The following is an 18632-nucleotide window of genomic DNA, read 5'->3' on the forward strand; positions in this document are numbered from 1 at the left end:
AGCTTAATCTTTTGACTTATTCCCTGGTCTTTACTGTGAACGTTGTGTTAACTTTGGACTAAGGTAGTACCCTATTCAATAAAGCCCTACTCACAAGGAGGCACCTTTACCATTCAGCATCTTTAGAGATCCTTGCCAGGCTGTGTACAGTAGGGATTTCCAATACTTACTTTTTCAAACCAGCCCTAGAACCATCTTATTCAGAACACTGGTTGTGTAGAGGTGAATGAACACACTTCCTAAGCTGTGGCTGCTTTGGAAACTCACTGAACCCAGGATGCTAATTCACTTGAGGACATCCCTATCATATTATGCTCATTTTGGAAAATCTTTCCCTGTACAGCAATAGAGATCAGAACGTTTTTCTTTCCCTGCAAAGAAAATGAATTGTCCCACTCAGTGATAGATTAAGAAAACACACTTTTCACATCGTTTCCCTTCTGAGTGTTGGACTAGAGAACGATCCTGTGGTTGAAGGTTCAGCTTATGAGGTCAGGATCCTCACCCCCATACCACTCTGGGCCCACATCCCATGATGATTCCTGTACTAGGTTCCAGAAGTAGGGTAAGTGGGGATTAGAAAGAGTGATTGTCACTGGCCTTGAAGGCTTCTGTCTAACCCTTTCTGCCCTCCACTTACCTTTGTCAACCTTTCTGATGCCACATCTCCATCTCTACATAATGTTCTCTCTTTAATTCACTCTGGGGCAGGATACCATGATTTTGACTTCATCAGGAGTTAAGCGGAGGCAAAGCAAAAATGCCCATTTCATCCTGACATTCTACTACTAGGGGTTTTGTTTTCCTCGTTCTTTTTTTCATCTAGCTTAGTCTGCCATACTTCCTTCAGGGCAGCTTTAAGGGTTGCTCAGCCCTTTACCAATCTGAATTAAAATGCTAAAGCCTTTTTTGTGTGTGTTTGTTTGAGGGGTAAAGTTAAAAAAAAATTATAGAAAACATTGGAATAAGTTATCCCACACAAGGTCCTATCTATAAGTTTATATTAGCCGTTCCTCTTTCTGTTTTTACCATTTCTGTTTTTTTTTTTTAAACGACAATAAAGGACTTCTCTTTTGTGGAGAATACCCTTTTCTATGCTTGCACAAAGCAACAAAACACTGTCTTCAGAACTAAGTTGGAATAGTACTTTAAATTTCTAATTTAAAGGTACTATATATATATTGATGGAGTGCTTATGTTTGATAAATAAATAAAATGGTCTGCCACCTTTAGAATTTCTGAAAGCTAAGAATCTGTTCATTCAAATTTAACTTGCTTCTCCAGGTTTTATCTCCAGGATTAAGTTTTACATGTTAGACTGGAAATTTTATTAAAACCTTTTATTTGAGGCTTTGATGGTAGTTTCTCAAGTTGTGGTTCTTCCAAGTTTCTAGGCTCTGAACTACACATAATGGAGATGGTACCAAAACTTCCCTTTCTTAGATTTAGAAAATTATTTTCTACCAACTACCTGACTCTATAAAGTGTATAGAAATAAACTTCTATAATACTATAAAATCCTTGGGCAAAAATTTAAGTGGTATGTAAAAATAAGGTCTTTTTTTTTTCATCATTGAGGCAAAAATTCATACTTCTGTGCTTTCTAAATTGAGGATGGCATAATTATTGAGAACATGGACTCTGGAGCCAGATTGTCTAGGTTAGATTTTTCTCCCATCATTAGATACGTGACTTTAGACAAATCACCACCTTTCTGTAACTCAGTTCCATCACTTATTAATTAGGGTTAATAGTAATATCCACTCCATAAACCTGTCAACTTTCAAGGGTTTGGTGCTTTTGAAGGGCTTAGAATAGTGGTTGGCATATACTGTGTACTCAGTATATTGCATTATTATTATTGTTTTAAATTATTGTTGGTAAACTGGTCTATGGGCTGAAAAGTTGAGGGTAGAAAAAGACCGTAGAACCTAAAAGTACTCAGCAGAAGAAAATTCTATACCTAATGTTTTTACTGGATGATCTTAATTGAGTCTATCTGTACTTCTTCACTGCTGAATATGTTTCCCCAACAGGAGGTTTGAAGTAACACTCTTATGTTCTCCCTACTTTGCAGGACAGTTGAAAAAACACAGATCTATCAGTAGATTAAGATGAACTCTTTTGAATAGGTTTTACAAATAGGATTCATCATCATTAAATAATAACTGCCTTAAAACTCCATCATGCACAAATAAGCCTTGAGGGAAAGTCATGAAGTGTTATTTTAATTCTCAGTAATGAGTCCCAACTGGGCCGCAACAAGACCATATTCTCCAAATTCTACTCTACCATCATTATTGTTTCCTTTTTAAGCCATTTATACACAACCAACAGAAAAGGAGTAATATTTTCCCATAAAGTTACTCAGAACATAGGAGTCCTATTTGCCTAATTTTGAAAGGGGATTCAAAGAGCTAAACTTTACAGCACGAACAAGTTTGCAGTAACAAGCGCCCGGCTGTTTTTCCCTCAGTGCCAGGCTCTTATGTCCTCTGGGCTCACCTCACTTTCACTCCTAGGCCTCTGCCATGTGCTCATTACAAGAACTCTCACCTGTTCACATCATGAACCAACTATTGATGACTTAAATATTATGATGCTACTTGAGAGGATCAAAGAAAAAAGGTCTCCTATCAAACTGCAGTATTACCTGCATCCATTCCCTTCTGGACCATAAGAAAACTTTAAGATTTCATATAATCTTCCATAAGCTTCTGCCAAGAAATAAAATTCTTTAACTAGACAGATTCTGATATTGGAACTGAAGTAGCTAGAAATCTGTTGTCCGCAGTCAAGCCCCTTCATGGTATATCTTTGTCTTTAAATTGCAATATCTCTTAGGTACCCTTCCAGCTTACAGGCTTACAATTCAGAAGGCAACTGTTTTCGGTGACTTAATAGTCTGTAATGTCAAGGAATTCTTCCTGCTTATGATCTCTTTTTTCCTCAAAGAACACAAGAAACAGGCCTTTCCAGGAATATACACAGGGACAGCACCACCCACCAAAACAATGGACTCCTCAAATTTTCATCCCACTTTCCTACTCTCCTTCAGCAAGGAGAGCAAGAAATGTTTTTTGAAGGTAAAGTAGTCCATTTCACATTTCTGCGGGAAGCATAACGCTGTTTCTTTAGTCTCACTTCCTTGAGAGTAGAAAAATTCAGGTTTCTTCCTCATCCTTTCTTTAGTTAAATTTCCTGAGCCTTATTTGACTTGGAATTTTAGTACAATAATCAATAGACTGATTCTCCTATAAGGAAAAAAAAAAGATATGAGCTTTCTCTACTTTTCTCATAAATCTTTTAAGAATGAAACCAAATAGTTACTGTTTGGCCTTTGATAATTTTATTGGATCAGTGACAATTTTCTGTGTCTCAACTGTAGCTGAAATTCTAACACTTATATATAAAAAAGTACACGCTCCATTTCAGCACAAATGTTAACACAGTTTAACACAACACAGTGCCATGAAGAAATGAATATTTACAGCTTGCTTTGGTGGGGAAATAGTCCTAGAAATAATCTAGCACCACCACTTTACTGGATTATTTAACACATCACTTCCTTCTTCATTTAAATTGTTATGAATCACTCTAATTTTTCTCAACAGCCCTAAGACCAAAACTTTAAGTGGTAAAAGTAAACCTGCTTTTATTATCAAACTGATAGTACTTCATGGAAACAGTCAGAAATTCATGGTTTATAAAACATACTTGTATATATACATGCCTCTAAAGTTCACAGATTGAGAGACAGGTTGGTATTTCAAAGCAGTGATTTTGATAATTGCAAAAGGAAGCACTGTATACTCATGTAATATACCAAAAACAAACCTACATGCATTTCCTAGACAATCATGAGTTCTCAAAGGGAACAAGGAAGTCCATTTGGTTCATGTACTTAATTAACAACCCTACTCTTCATATTACTTTAGATCAAACATTTTCTGATGTTGATGAACTTTCCATTTTATCCTTCCAGCTTTAGCAAGAAGAAAACAGTATGATAAAGATTTTTATTTCTGGAATTTGACTTTAAACAACAAAAAGGGAAAGTAATGCAAAAAGAATTAGTATGTCACTTTATAAGTTTAATTATTCTTATTTGAAATCTGATAAAATTAGTATTGTCAGCTCTACAGTTTTATGTGTCCCTTCCACTTACCATCCTTTGTTGGAAGCAAATTATAAATTTGCTTTATTTGGGAAATTTCTTTGGGAAATTCATCCTGGCTCAGTGATTACATGGAAAGAAGTTGAGAACTTACCTTCTGTCAATACTCAAACTACTTAAAAGCAACATGGTAGTCTTTCAATCATAATAAAAAAGGCTTAAAAAAGTTGTTGCTCCAAAAGTCTAGTGGGAGGGTGGCTTAAATCCATAGTCCAAAAAGCATTAAGATGCAGAAACTATTACCCCACAGAAATCACTCTGATGTACTGTCCCACTGACTCATTCCTTCTGTTTTTTAATTGGGTTGCCTTATATGCGGCTCCATATTCCCAGCTATTCTTTCTACAGTACAAATGGTTCTATACTACCAAAGGGAGAAGAAAAGCTCTCTGAGCTCTACCCCAAAGAGAAATGAGAAAATACTCTATATGATTGTATCTCAGAGGATGTTAGTATCTGAAAAAGAAAGCTAACTTCATTTATCCCACCTCTAGTGCCATTTCTGTAAGGCAGGATGGAAAATGGACTTTAAAAGTGTGTGGGTCACTGTATTCCTTCCCGACTCCCTAGGAAGTTTGTCATATATCCCTGCACACTGCCTGCAGGCCTCTAGAATTACGACTGAGACCCTAGTTGAAGAGGCAACTTGAGTTTTTCAGGGACATGAAGAGTCTGTGACTTTTTCAAATAAAAAGACCAAGAAACCAGAAAACAGTAACTCTATCCTAACAACAGGAACTAGAGTTTTCCAATACTAGCTCAAGGAAAGCAAAGGTATTAAATTATAGTTTCCTCTAGGGCTTACAGTCCAAAGGGAAGTGACTTTAGGTAGGTCAGTCAACATTTATTCCTCAGTGAAAGGAGCAATTTGGGGTGTGATCTGATCTATTCCTTTCCGTAATCAGAAGACTCTAGATCCAACGAGAAGACTGAAGCAGAGAGAACTGAAATCAACTTTCTTGAACTGTTTTGAAGCTATGAACCAAACCTCTCAACCAGACACTGAATTAGAAGCCTAAGTAAGCATAAAACTGATAGGTCTTTTATATATATATCTGCCATTTATGTATAACCTGTGCAAGTAGAATAAACAAAAGGATCTCCTAAGGAAACTCGTGGCTTGGATCTAATATCCTATCCAGGTCAAGATTTTCTTGATCTTTAACAGCTCTCTCACTATACATAATGACCAAGACAAATCTTTTAAAAATATGAAGGAGGAACCAAAAATGTTGCTATCATCCACAACTGAATGAAGAGAGGTGGGTGTGGGAGAGGGTTGGGTCAGGGGGGATAAGGATAGAAGTACACCCCATCAAAGTAAAAGGTTGACAATGTTAAAATAGTCCCATCAGGCCTTTTCAGAAAAAGTTATAACTTGGCTAAATAGCTAAAAAGAGAACACCAGAAAAATGTCGATTTATACTAGGCACTAACAATCACCAGACTTCAATGATATTGTTTAAACCTGTAACAGAAAAGAGTTTAGGGGAAATATCTGTCAAAAGGACTCCATTTCACTCATTAAATAAATCTTCTTGGAGGTCCTTTTCAACTCTCTAGCTCTAAAAACTATAGACTTCAACTACCCTGACCTCTTACAACCATTACAACCAAAAAGGAAATGTGAGAAAGACCAAATCCATCAATACGCATTTTTCTCAATTTAAGTTCTATGCTTCCAATTAAGCATAGCCTGAGTGAGAATTCATTTCATTTTCTTTCACGCTTTTTATTCAAGCACAAGGTTCTATAAGCACACAATGCTTTATCTAAAATTATTGTAAGGTTGAAAAATGCCTGGCAAAAGTAGAATAATTCAGTAAGAGAAAATGACTGCGCCCCTGAAGAGAGAATGGAATCATATTATAGCATGCTAAATATGATTATATGAATGATGTGGCCAAAGCATCATCTATCTGTGGGATACAGAACAAAATTCATTAGAATCATGTTCTCTAATAAGATGCCAAATTACCACACAAAATTGTTAGGCCAGCAAGCTCTCTCCAGTTAGCACTGTTTGTAAGCCTCATTCCAGCTATACAGACCAGAAAGTCAGTACCAGATTTTAGTCACATCTACATTGTCAAGACCAAACTTTTAATTTCTCTTGTGCCACTAAATCACCTAATTTTCTAAAATGTTTCCCAAGGACCAATATCAAAGGTAAGTAGCTATAGTACAAGTTACTCTGTCTTTTCAAGATCCAAATCAGGACTACAATTCACTCACTTTCTCCCCCAATCTATGTATTTTGTTCACTGTCCAGTAGGAAGTTGAGTTTCTCATTATTCACCCCACTACCTTAATATTTCTAACACTTAGCAACTGTTCAAGATAACAAGGGAAATTCCTATTCTCGTTGAAGAATGACAGAAGTAGTAGTTTACATAAATTACTGTAATCACTATGAGCCATTAGAACCCAAATATCACCCATGGTTGAATCTTAATAGGAAACTTAGAAAGTGTCATTGGTCTATTAGTAAAAATAAGGAAAGGCATTTCTTAAATGCCTTGTAATCATATGACAGGCTAGCCTTTGGTGGGGTGATATTTCTACAGCTCGATTACCCTCCTCTTTACTTCTACAATGTTACAGAGCTTTGTGCAGGAAAGGGTCACTAAACATTGGAAGACTAAGAAAAAATGGATGATTCTGCTTATACTTCCAATCTCCTTTCTTAAATGACCCCTGTACCACCCAAAGCCTAATAAAACTGAAAAGCTTTCCATTAAGAGGAAAGCTTATGGCTACCAATCTTTTACAAACTATCAGTACTTAATCAGAGAATTCCATGGTGTTTCTTGAGTAGAATATTTTCTTCCCTGTCCATTTTAGAGTGACAGATGCTCTATCTGTTACAGGCATGGCTAAGGTTACAGAAACTTGGAAAGAATTTATAAGGTAAGCAAGCCATGTCAACACATGAATGTAAAAGAAATAAAAGTGTCATATGAAAAATGGAGGGAAAAAAGAAAAACCGTTGTGCTCCACCTCGTTTAGAAAGGGAACTCGGTCACATTTATGGGGCTGAAGAGCCTCAATCCCTATTCACCAAATTCCATGTTTAAAAACTGAAACCTGAGCTTCTAATCTAGGAAATTAATTCCAGCAGAAATAACAAACCTCATGGGTTAGCAAGGCTACAAAGTAACCTTGGTTACTTTTTATACTCTTGACATTTAAGATACCAGAAGTATAATCTCAAGGGCCCCCTTCCTTACATCTGTCATGTTGAAATAAGAAAGCATTGAGACAATGACCAAAACCTAGAAAGATATGCGACATTTCTTTCTAAACTATTCAAACACATCAAAGCCAGAAGCCTATTACTTATTGTAATATGGAGAAATGCAAAAGCACTAAAAAGTAAAAAATACAGGACTCCATCTAGTGCCATTACCAAATGAAAAAAATACAAGAAATATTTTCTTCTAGTCATAATGAGTTATTTGGTGAAATACTGAATTTAAAGGGGGACATTACGTTTGAAATTATCTTTTTAGATAGAGAATTCTGACTCTCGAAGACCTGGGAGCTTTCTTAAAGTTGTGTTCTGACTAAATACTATACCCTTAGTTTAAAGAAAAAAATTTTAATGGAATCTAATCTGCACCTAATCTAATTTCGCTGTCATTCAATAATCAACTCTGAAACAATATTAGAGGTAAAGGTTTACTATAAACACTTTAACAGTCTTTGCCTCTGCTCTTTAACTTGGCCTTCCGAATACTTTCAGTCTTCTATTGCAAGACTTGGGTTTGGTTACCTTCTGATAAGGATTATACCACTTTTGCAAAGTCATTCTTACAGAGTCTCAATCTCTTATCTCTCTCTTATCTTGAAACTTTGATTAAAAAATTGCTCTCACTCAAAGAGCAGGAGTTGACTGAATGGCAAAAATAATACACACGCATGCATTTATGATATGATATGGAACATATGAAATGGATTGTGAAAGTGGGGGAGGAATAAACTTTATTGGCCTGTAGAAGGGATGAGGGAAAAGAAGGAAGGGCTGGGGAAAAGAATGAAAACAGATGGGAAAACTAAAATGGAATGATTAATAGTGTGCAAATATACTTTGTAACCTCCACGATTCAACTTGGAGACAGCTATGTACAGTGAAATACAGGTAGACTAAAGTGAGTTTCACTTTGTAGTTGATGCTACTTGTACCAGTTCTATCATTAGTAAGTCACTGTTTAATTCTGCCAAAGTCAGACAAGGCTCTCTGGTTAGTGCAAACAAGAGTCTCCATCCCGGGCTGCAGTCTGACCCGCCAGTGCTCAGAAGGCATGCTCGTGACGAACTCGCACACTTTCCAGTTCCCCACCTCCAATGGCGGCCAGGGTCTCCAGCCTGCTTAAGCGCTCCAGGCTTCTTCCAAGAACTTCTTCTAGCCGACTGCGTATCACCTGGGCCCCTTCTAGTTCCACCTGCAGAGTTCGGTCTCTCTCAGAGCTGATTAAACATGCCATACATGGAAGGAAAATGGATTAGCCATCAATGTAATGAGTCCATAGATGCTTCCAAAGAGCCATCAGTGCCACTCTGAGCCATGAGACTTTTGGAGTAATTGTTCTCTAGGACACAGTAAATGAATGTGGTCTTTATTGTGGCCCTTGTGTTCAATGCTGGTAGATTAGCAAGGCCTGTTTTCTGTAAAGTTTGTCCCTTTATCCTAGATTCTGGGCCAATTTGACATAAAATTATAGTTCCTAATATTTATCTCACACCATTATAGCCCACTAAGAGAAATTTCATTTTTTAACTAAAAGCATTAGTTTCTGAAAAGCCAAAACCCAGTAAAAACTAAATGCAAACTGCATCGATATTGAGCCAAGTAGGGTCGCTACTGAAGATATTCGTTTTCTCATTTGTTACGGAAAACTGACAGCGCTCTGAAAAAGAATCCAGTTCACAAAGAAGCAGAGATTCTTTATAAAGTAACACACATGGTCCTATTTTACCTTTCCTCTGCCTTCATTTTCTTGAAGGGGAAAGAAAAAAAATTTTTTTAACTCAAAAATAAATTAGAAAAAACTGAATAGTAAAAGAATAAAAATTAGGAAAGAGAGAAAGGGGCTACGAGGGAAGGCAGAATAAGAAAAAAAAATTAAGGGAATATAAAATGAACCAGAAGGATATAATATACATGACCAAAAATCAAGAGGTACAGGAAAATAGATTCATCATGATGGCTATGAGTAATCCTGGGGTAATATTAGCCATAACAATTATATCTTCTTCAGTTATATTCAATGAGTATCAGTGCCCTTTACAGTCTTATAATGAAGCAGCCTTTAATAGGACATGGATTAGAGAGAGGAAAGAAACATACAATGAGTGCTTACTATACGCAAGAATTATTTTAGACACCTGGCATGTCTCCTCATTTGATCTTTGCAATAGCTACACGAAATGGATGCTACTCCTGACTTAAGATTTAGACACTGAGGCTCAGAGCAATCCCTACAACTAGTGACAAGTCGGGTAGTCCCAGTTATGATTTTCTTCTTCTCCCTCCTTGTATACTGTGAGCATCTGCACTTAATGAGGAATAAAGGGAAAAACAGTGCAGTCACTCTCTTACCTCTCTGGATGGGCACGGAACCTCACGAGACTGCTATAGAGCTGTCTCTCCGCTTGTAAGGCCTCATTGAGCCGACTCCGTTCATCTACCAGTCCTTCTAGCATCAGCAGCAACTGAGGGAAAAAGAATAGAAGCAACATGCAAATAGAGACATGAAGCCACAGTTAGTCCTGAGAAAGAGGCCAAAAGAATGTATTAGCATGAGCTATGACTCAAAAAGCTCACTATCTCATTACTGACTTAACCTTTCTATATATAGCATGTTACAGTTTTCAAGTCAATGCCATATTATCCTTTTTTACCTTTAAAACTCTATCGGGGGCTTCCCTGGGGGGTGCAGTGGTTAAGAATCCGCCTGCCAATGGAGGGGACACGGGTTCAAGCCCTGGTCCAGGAAGATCCCACATGCCGCGGAGCAACTAAGCCCGTGAGCCACAACTACTGAGCCTGTGCTCTAGAACCCGCGGGCCACAACTACTGAGCCCGCGTGCCACAACTACTGAAGCCCGCACGCCTAGAGCCCATGCTCCGCAACAAGAGAAACCACCACAATGAGAAGCCTGCACACCACAACAAAGAGTAGCCCTCGCTCGCCACAACTAGGGAAAGCCCGTGCGCAGCAACGACGACCCAACGCAGTCAAAAATAAATAAAATAAAATTAATTAATTAAAAAAAAGAAAACCTCTATCAGGCAGAATTCAAATATGGGAGCAAGAAGAAGAAAGAGGAGAGCGAAGCCAGAAGGACAGGAAAGAGGCCAAGAAGAAGGAGTGGGAGAGAAAGCAAGGAAGGGCAAGAGGGAAACATACAATAGGACTTACTAGTACTCTTCATTCATTCAGTAAACATTTATTGGGCACCTTCTATGTGCCAGACTCTGTTCTAAGGAGAAGCTTACTATCTAGTGGGGGGAAAAGATATTCATGAGTCACAGACACATGTCATTGTGAGCTACAGTAAGCGCTTATAAAGAACATGAGCTACGGTAGTGCATAACCGCAGAGATCTATTTAAGTGAACTGGTAGAGTTAAAAGCTAGCTTGGAATGAGATGAGTAGTTAGTAAGAGAGATGATAGTGGAGACAGGGAGGAGTACAGGCAAACAGGTCATTTTAAGAAGCTTGGCATTAAAGAGAGGTCACATATGGCGCAGCAGTTACAAAGGAACTACACGTGTGAGAAAAAAGCATCTGTGGTTGCTACTGACCAAGGCAGGGAAATTTAGAGCACAGATTTTCTATGAAATTCCATCAACAGACACCTTCAAAAATAATTGAGATTGACGGCTTGTTCAATTGTTTATCTCACAGTAAAAAATAAGGTTTGTAATTCAATAACTTACTTGTTGTCTTCGGTTTCCCGAAGTTTCCTGACCCTGTGATTCTACTGAAGCAACTTTTTCCCGAAGAAGTAAGACTTCTTGGGTCAGGCGTTCCATAGCTGGTATGTCTTCAGGATCAACCAGCTGCATCTGCAGGTCCTAAAAGTCAAAAACAAGTATAGCAATAAAAATACTGGGTTGCCCAAAAAGTTTGGGTTTTTCCATAAGATCTTATTCAGCACAGGAACAAAGTAACAAATCTCTTGAAATAGTTTGCTATACTTTAAGTGGGATATTAATAAGCCCTATGACGGTAACAATAGCTTCTTTATGAAATCTTAGCAACTCTGACATAAACCAGAGAGAATATGGCAATATCAAGAGGCTCAAACTAACAGTGCATAAGAAGACTCAATGTATCCAAGTGTTGTCTGAAGATGCCCTACAGGTATTCTGAGCTGTAATCATTTCCAATAGTCTTTAAAAAGCTTTCAAAGACCTTTATGAGGTCTTCTTTAATCTGTATTGTCCTGGTCAGGGACTCCATATCAGCAGCCTGCACCTGCAGCTCTTCCTCTTGCACAGCCATCATGGACTGGAGGGCGGAGAGTTCCATCTGTGGAGAAAGAAATCCTGAAGTCAGTGGGTAGAGGAAACAACATGTGTCACAATTACATTCTAACATTGAAGCAAATGCTTTTCCATATCTTATCAGCCAGTAGTGCAAACAGAAACTAGAACATGAATAGTGTGCTACTGGATCAGATCAATAAACTGCACTGTGCAGTACTAAAGGGTGTTTCATGGGGAGTTGTAATGTGGTTTTAATGATATCCTCCATCTTTGTTAGCACTACAAAACATACCAAATTTGTTTAATTAATGAGTTTATTATACTACTTTAAAAAATGGGTTACCATTAGCAGATGCAAGAATAGATGTTTTTCTTTACATAAGTATTTCAGCTAAAAGATTAAAAAAAAGACAGAATATCTCCATTTTTGCAAGCCTTAATGAATTAATAGAGGCATCAATCATCAATATCACAAGAGATCACCAAACATTACACACCTCCTGATGGAAGAACACACCACCACCTATGAAGAAGTCCTACCAAAAGTTAACACTGTAGGCCCTAAACGTTCAATGTTGTATCCTTCATCTCTCCTCACCAGAAAATGACAGCCAAGTATTCGATTATGACAAATTTCACTAAAAATCATGATAATTTCCACAGCTGCTAACATTTACTAGGTGCTTATTACTGTGTTCCAGGCCTTATAAAAAATACTTTGTATATACTTAATCCTTTTAACAAACCTAATGACTTGGCTTCTGTCCACTTTTTCAACCTCAGTATGAACCATTTTCTGCCTCATTCATGATTTTCTAGGCACACTGGACTTTTTCTGTTCTAGGAATACCAGACTTTCTCTTGACTCAGAGCCTTTGCACCTACTATTCCCTCTGCTTGAAATATCTTCCTGAGTTGCCTCCTTCTCATCCTTGAGTCCCAGCTTACATGGCATCTGCTCAGAGACGCATTCTCTAGCATTCTATCTCAAATGGTCCCATACGTGTTACTTTCTATTATTTCCCTCATATCGCTTATGACAATCTGTAATTGTATTATTTGTTGTCTGAATCTCCCCAGTGGGAATTAATTACATAGGGTCAGAGACTTTGTTGATTTTGTTCCCTATTCATCCCTGCCACTTGCCCTGGCTTAGAGAAAGTACCTATATAGCTGATGAATGAAAGAATGAGTGAATCCTCCCAACAACCCTACAGAATAACTACTCTTCTACTCCTCAGTTTACAGATGAGGTGACTGAGGCTGAGAGAAATTAAGGAACTTGTTCAAAATCAGAGCCAGTAAGTGGTAGATCCAGAATGTAAACTCAAGGAAGTAGACTCAAAGCCACCAGACTATGTCTTATATGCTTCATGGTAATGGCAAGTTATTTGTAAGTAAACATTTTAAGGAAATATTTTGAGATAATTTTTTTAAAGTAGTTGTGACAAGTGAAGATGGATGACACACAGCTAGTTTAGGGTGTAATCAAGCTTCCTAAAGGAAGCAGCACCTTTTTCCTTAAGTAATATAAAACGTAAGTTATAAGCAATAAAAATTTTACTTGTGTATCTTTTTTTTTCTTTAATAAATTTACTTATTTATTTTATTTTTGGCTGAGTTGGGTCTTCATTGCTGCGCTGCGCTTTCTCTAGTTGTGGTGAGCGGGGGCTACTCTTCACTGAGGTGCGCAGGCTTCTCATTGTGGTGGCTTTTCATGTTGCAGAGCATGGGCTCTAGGTGCGCGGGCTTCAGTAGTTGTGGCATGAGGGCTCAGTAGTTGGGCTCGCGCGCTCTAGAGCGCAGGCTCAGTAGTTGTGGCGCACGGGCTTAGTTGCTCCGCGGCATGTGGGATCTTCTTGGACCAGGGCTTGAACCCGTGTCCCCTGCATTGGCAGACGGATTCTTAACCACTGCGCCACCAGGGAAGTCCTACTTGTGTATCTTCTAACTCCATCAATGCTTATAGAATCACTGTGTGGACTTATGATGGTTTATAACTATACAAAGGTATTTGATGATTCTGGGCTACCACGGCAGATTAGGAGGAAATGCTTCTCCTCATATTTCCTTCCTTGTTGAAGGAGCTCAGTTACTGTAACTCCTGACCTCTCTCCACCCCTTTACTCACTCAACCCTGGGCAGGCAAAGGGACTTAACAGTAGACTGGGGAAGAATAAACCAAGCAAGCTTGACCTAGTTCCACCTTTCCTCTTCTTGGGAGACAGCTGCCTGTAGGAAGCCACTGCTTCTCCAAAGGCAAGCTCTTCCCCACCACGCAGAATGGTCTGCTGAGGCCCAGCGTTGCCTGTCTGGGCAGATAAATCTACCTAATTCTGGGGATTGGCCAGCAGGCCCACTTGGTTCTTGCATTAAATTCTCTATGTAAGCCTTTATCAGTAATACAGTTGATAAAGTACCAAACTACCTGCCACTATTTTATTTCATTTCTCATTTTGTTCAGATCTTGGGTATGGAAAAAGGGGTGCTCTTAATTATTAGGCTCCCTTCAGAGACCTCTGCCATTTTATATCGAGGTAGTTGCACCATTGAAGAAACATGAAAACATGAAGAAAAAACATTATTGCAGCATGCTAAAGGTCTGCAGTCAGATAGACATGGGTCTTACATCTTGGCATAATCTCCCGAACAAGGCAATTTAAACTGAGCTTCAGATTCTTCAATTGTAAAATGGGAATAATATCTACTTTTCAGGGTTATGTGAGAATAGAGAAAATGTATTAAAGTGCATGGCATAGAACAGGCAATCAGTGAATGATAACTATTATTACCACCACTACTATTATCTCAAGGGAGTAGGGGGAATGTTGAAAAATCTATATGGCTTTGGTAAATACCTAATATTAGAGGAAATGTGATAATAAAAATAAATAGCATTGAGTTGAGAAGTTGTAATTGATTAAGAACATACAGACGTAAGCAATAGAGCTAAATATAACTCACTCAAAATACCGATTTTTTTCTTTTAAATGTTTTTCTTCAAAGTATCATTTATAGTAATTATAATTTTAGGATCCTGCAAACAGGACAAAACCAAAAGTAACATTACTCTTAATTGACTATATGTGAGATAAATAAGAACGGCATGTGGAAACTAAATTATCTGACATGATAGTGGCTAGGGCAGAACCAAGAAAAAGGAGGGGAACTAGGGGATTTTTTAAACTAGTATTTTTTAAATGCCACACAATTTCATATCCTCAAAACTTGATTCATATAACTCTGTAAGGAGAAATATGGTAATGAAAAGAGAAATTAGAGGTACAATAAGATAATTTCATTACAAATATGAATGCAGGTTTTATATTATAGATGTAACTATGACAAAGAGGTAGAACAAAACTGAGGAGCTATACAGACCAGCCAGCTAAACTTAATTTAGGAACCCATGACACTGACCGATCTAAAATAGAGGCCATAGTTACATAAAGGCTTTCAGTTTTAGTCTATAACTCTATACTGTGGACCTAATGCTTCTTCTACATCATAGTACAAACAACTAGCTGTATAGGGAAGAAGCGGAAGGGATTCTGTAAGGCTGAGAGGCCTCTTCTAAGAAAATTGATGAAACCTCTATTGCTAGAAATAGAACATATGAATGGGAAAAATTATCTGCTCCAGGAAATGACTTCTTAGGAAGTGTTTTGAGTCACAAAAGACTTGAGTTTTAATCTTAGCTTTAGCATTTTATAGCCATATAACTCTTCCCCACCTCCAGGTTTTAAAACAGTGTTTCAGCTTCTTCATCTATAAAATAGGGCCAATATGACTTACTCAGCAGAGCTGTATTAGTGCTAATTTAAGTATCCAGTACAGTGCACTGCATATAGCAAGTACTCAATAAAAGTGGGTCCTTCTCAAATTTCTCTTGTTCCATGTTTCTAAAACTAATTTCATGGATCTAATGTCATAATTCTAAGCAGCAATTATGTAGCACTTCATTTTTTCACAAGTCCTTTGTAATTATTTTATTCCAGTTAGCAATGGGCAGAGAAAGCTGTGTTTTTTCAGCACTTAAAAAGTTTTAATGATCCCCATTATAAATAACAAGAGCATCTTGGTGAGAAATGTGTATATAAAGGGATTTCTATTTTTCTCCAGAAAGAAAAAAGGCTCAACTTGCATTTGGACCCAGATATTATACTTGGAGAATTTTACTCTTTTAAATATGAAGTATTTTGAAAAAAACAGGAATTAAGAAATTAGGCTTAACAAGAAAACTCACCCGACTTTCTCTTTCTTTTTTAGCCATGAGCTCAAGCTCCTCTTTGGCATTACTCAGTTCTTTTTCCAGCCCTGCAACTGTATCCAAGTCTCCTAAAAATGAATACATAATGCTAGTTATAATCAGTATCAACATAATGTGATCTTTGCTGCCTTGTTTCTAAGGAATTTAAGATACAACCCAACAACAACAAAACACATATGCACAGGTTGTTCTTTGCAGCATTATTTGTAATAGCAAAATACTGCAATCAACCTACAAGCCTATAAAAGAATGAATAAAGCATAGTATATCCACACAGTGAAATACTATATATAGCCGTAAAAAAGAATGAGGAATATCTTTAATGAAGTTATACGGAGTGATATCCAAGATATTAAGTACAACAAGCTGGGCACAGAAGAATACATCTAGTTAAGTATGCCTTATATTAGGAAAAGGGGAAATAAGAACATACACATACACATCACATATACACATAGAATTAATCTGCTTATTTTTGCAAAAAGAAACACAGGAAGGATACCTCAGAAATGAAACTGGTTGTCTTCAGGGGATGAGTAAAAATAGCAGAGAAAGGACAGGGAAGTAGATGGGACTTCGGAGTACACTTTTCTGTATTTTTGAGCTTTGAAGCACGTTAATGTTTTATTATTAATGTGTAAAGTTAGTTTCCACAATGAGGAAGCAAAAGCCAAACACTGAATACTAACATAAATAAATGAAACTAAATAGCAAATTGACAAGATAACCACCCAGAAGATAATAAAAAAAATTAATCCAAATAATTTTTGAACTCAGTATTCTAACTGTACACCCTTGGTGGGAAATATTCTAAGGATAAAAAGAATTATAAAGAAATTTTAAATATTATTTAACAGATTTAGTGTTGATAGCGGTATTCATGTAGCCATTCTGAAACTATTTTTGTGTACTGTGCAAATGTATAAATATAGCGATGTTACAGGTAACCAGGTTTCTCAATGTTGGGAGAAGGCAGATACAAATACAAAATAATGGAAAGAAAGAACTTGTATTGTTTAACTGGAATTAGAGGAATCAGTATCAAATGGAGATATATATGTGTGTGTGTGTGTGTGTGTGTGTGTGTGTATACACATATATATGTATATATATACACATATATATACATATATATGTGTATACACACACACACACACACGCTCACACATATACATATAAACATCCTTAGCTCTGTTCACTTAAAAGGGCCTAGAAGCAAATGACATACCTGTAGCTATGAACCTATCTTATATCCAGATACTAGTATATAAATGCCATTACCCACTAAAAGGAACCAGAGAGCTCCTTGAAGTAAGGGATAATTTCAGGGCAGAGGTAGGCAAAGTAAAAGAAAATCACAGAACATCTTATTGTGCCAGAAAGTATGGAAGTGCTCAAAAACAGATGGGGAAATACCGAAAGGAGAGAGGAACAGCTTGAAGGGGCTCCAAGTGGCCAAATCCAGGATAATTTGGTTATCAAATGGAATAATGACAGAAATGGATAATAAAATGCTTTTTTTTTAAAAAAAGAACCCATTACTCCATACTGATATAAACAAACGGAGTAGGAAGAATAGGGAAAGGGCATCTCTTCTTTATAAAAGAATACACACTACTAAATAAAGAAGGAATTTTAGAAATAGAAAATCTCTTTTTTAAACTACCAGATAGTGAGTTCCAACAAGCTCAAAGGATGCTAAAACCACTGGGTGAATGACTGTGGGAAAGCAGAACTATCAACATCTCAAGGCATTTGCTGGCAGATCACTTATTAATTACAAAGGGGAAAATGAGCCTTCAGAGTGGAGACATCTGGCAGATACCACCTTAACCAAACAAGTAAACTTAATATCACCGAGCATAACACAAACTGATACCATGTGCTCCTGATGTGATGCACTGAGAAAGACATCATCCACGTAGTATTCTTGCCAAAGATGTTTAACTTGAATCTAACCATGAGGAAACAATCAGAGCCAAATTGAGGGCCATTAGCTGGCCCAGAGTTTTACAAAATGCCAATGTCAGAGAACAGACTTGTGGTTGTCGGGGGGTGGGGGGGGGGGTTGGATTGGGAGGCTGGGGTTAGCAGATGCAAACTATTATATATAGAAGGGATTAACAACAAGGTCCCACTGTACAGCACAGGGAACTATATTCAATATCCTATAATAATCCATAATGTAGAAGAATATGGTAAAGAATATATATATATATAAAAAACCGAATCAATTTGCTGTACATCAGAAATTAACACAACATTGTAAATCAACTATACTTCAATTGAGAAAGAAAGCCAATGTCAAAAAAGACAAAAAAGGCTAGAAAACTGTTCTAGATTAAAAGAGGCTAAAGAACCATGACAAGTAGGTGCAATGCATGATCCCTGAGGGAAGAGAACAACCAGCTATCAAGAATATTATTGGGACAATGGGAACTCTGAATATAGACTGTACATTAGGTACTATGACTGTATTAAAGCTAAATTTCCTGAGCGTGATAATTATATTGTAGTTATGGAAGAGAATGCCCTTGTTCTTAGGAAGTACATAATGAAGTATTTAGGGATAAAGTGTCAATGATTTCTGTGAGTAATTTTTAAATGGTTCAGAAAAAAACATTATATCTGTGTGTGGGTGCATGCAAGAAATAATGCAAAAGTAGCAAAATGTTAACAACTGGTGA

At 37.3% G+C, this 18632-nt stretch overlaps 1 protein-coding gene across 2 annotated transcripts in view; it reads right to left on the reverse strand.

Moving 5' to 3' along the window:
- The window catches only part of PDE4DIP (phosphodiesterase 4D interacting protein), a 58565-nt gene that overhangs the window by 21949 nt on the left and 17984 nt on the right, over positions 1-18632 (reverse strand). For both annotated transcript variants that reach the window (XM_029227669.1, XM_029227667.1), the window contains exons 13-17: positions 15922-16013; positions 11602-11718; positions 11124-11261; positions 9780-9892; positions 8520-8647 (exon numbers count right to left, since the gene is read on the reverse strand). In XM_029227669.1, the coding sequence (XP_029083502.1) occupies positions 8520-8647; positions 9780-9892; positions 11124-11261; positions 11602-11718; positions 15922-16013 (588 nt within the window). The remainder of the gene's footprint in view (positions 1-8519; positions 8648-9779; positions 9893-11123; positions 11262-11601; positions 11719-15921; positions 16014-18632) is intronic.

Source organism: Monodon monoceros, unplaced genomic scaffold (assembly GCF_005190385.1).
Source record: "Monodon monoceros isolate NGI ecotype Baffin Bay Population unplaced genomic scaffold, NGI_Narwhal_1 Super_Scaffold_18, whole genome shotgun sequence".
Taxonomy (NCBI): Eukaryota; Metazoa; Chordata; class Mammalia; order Artiodactyla; family Monodontidae; genus Monodon; species Monodon monoceros.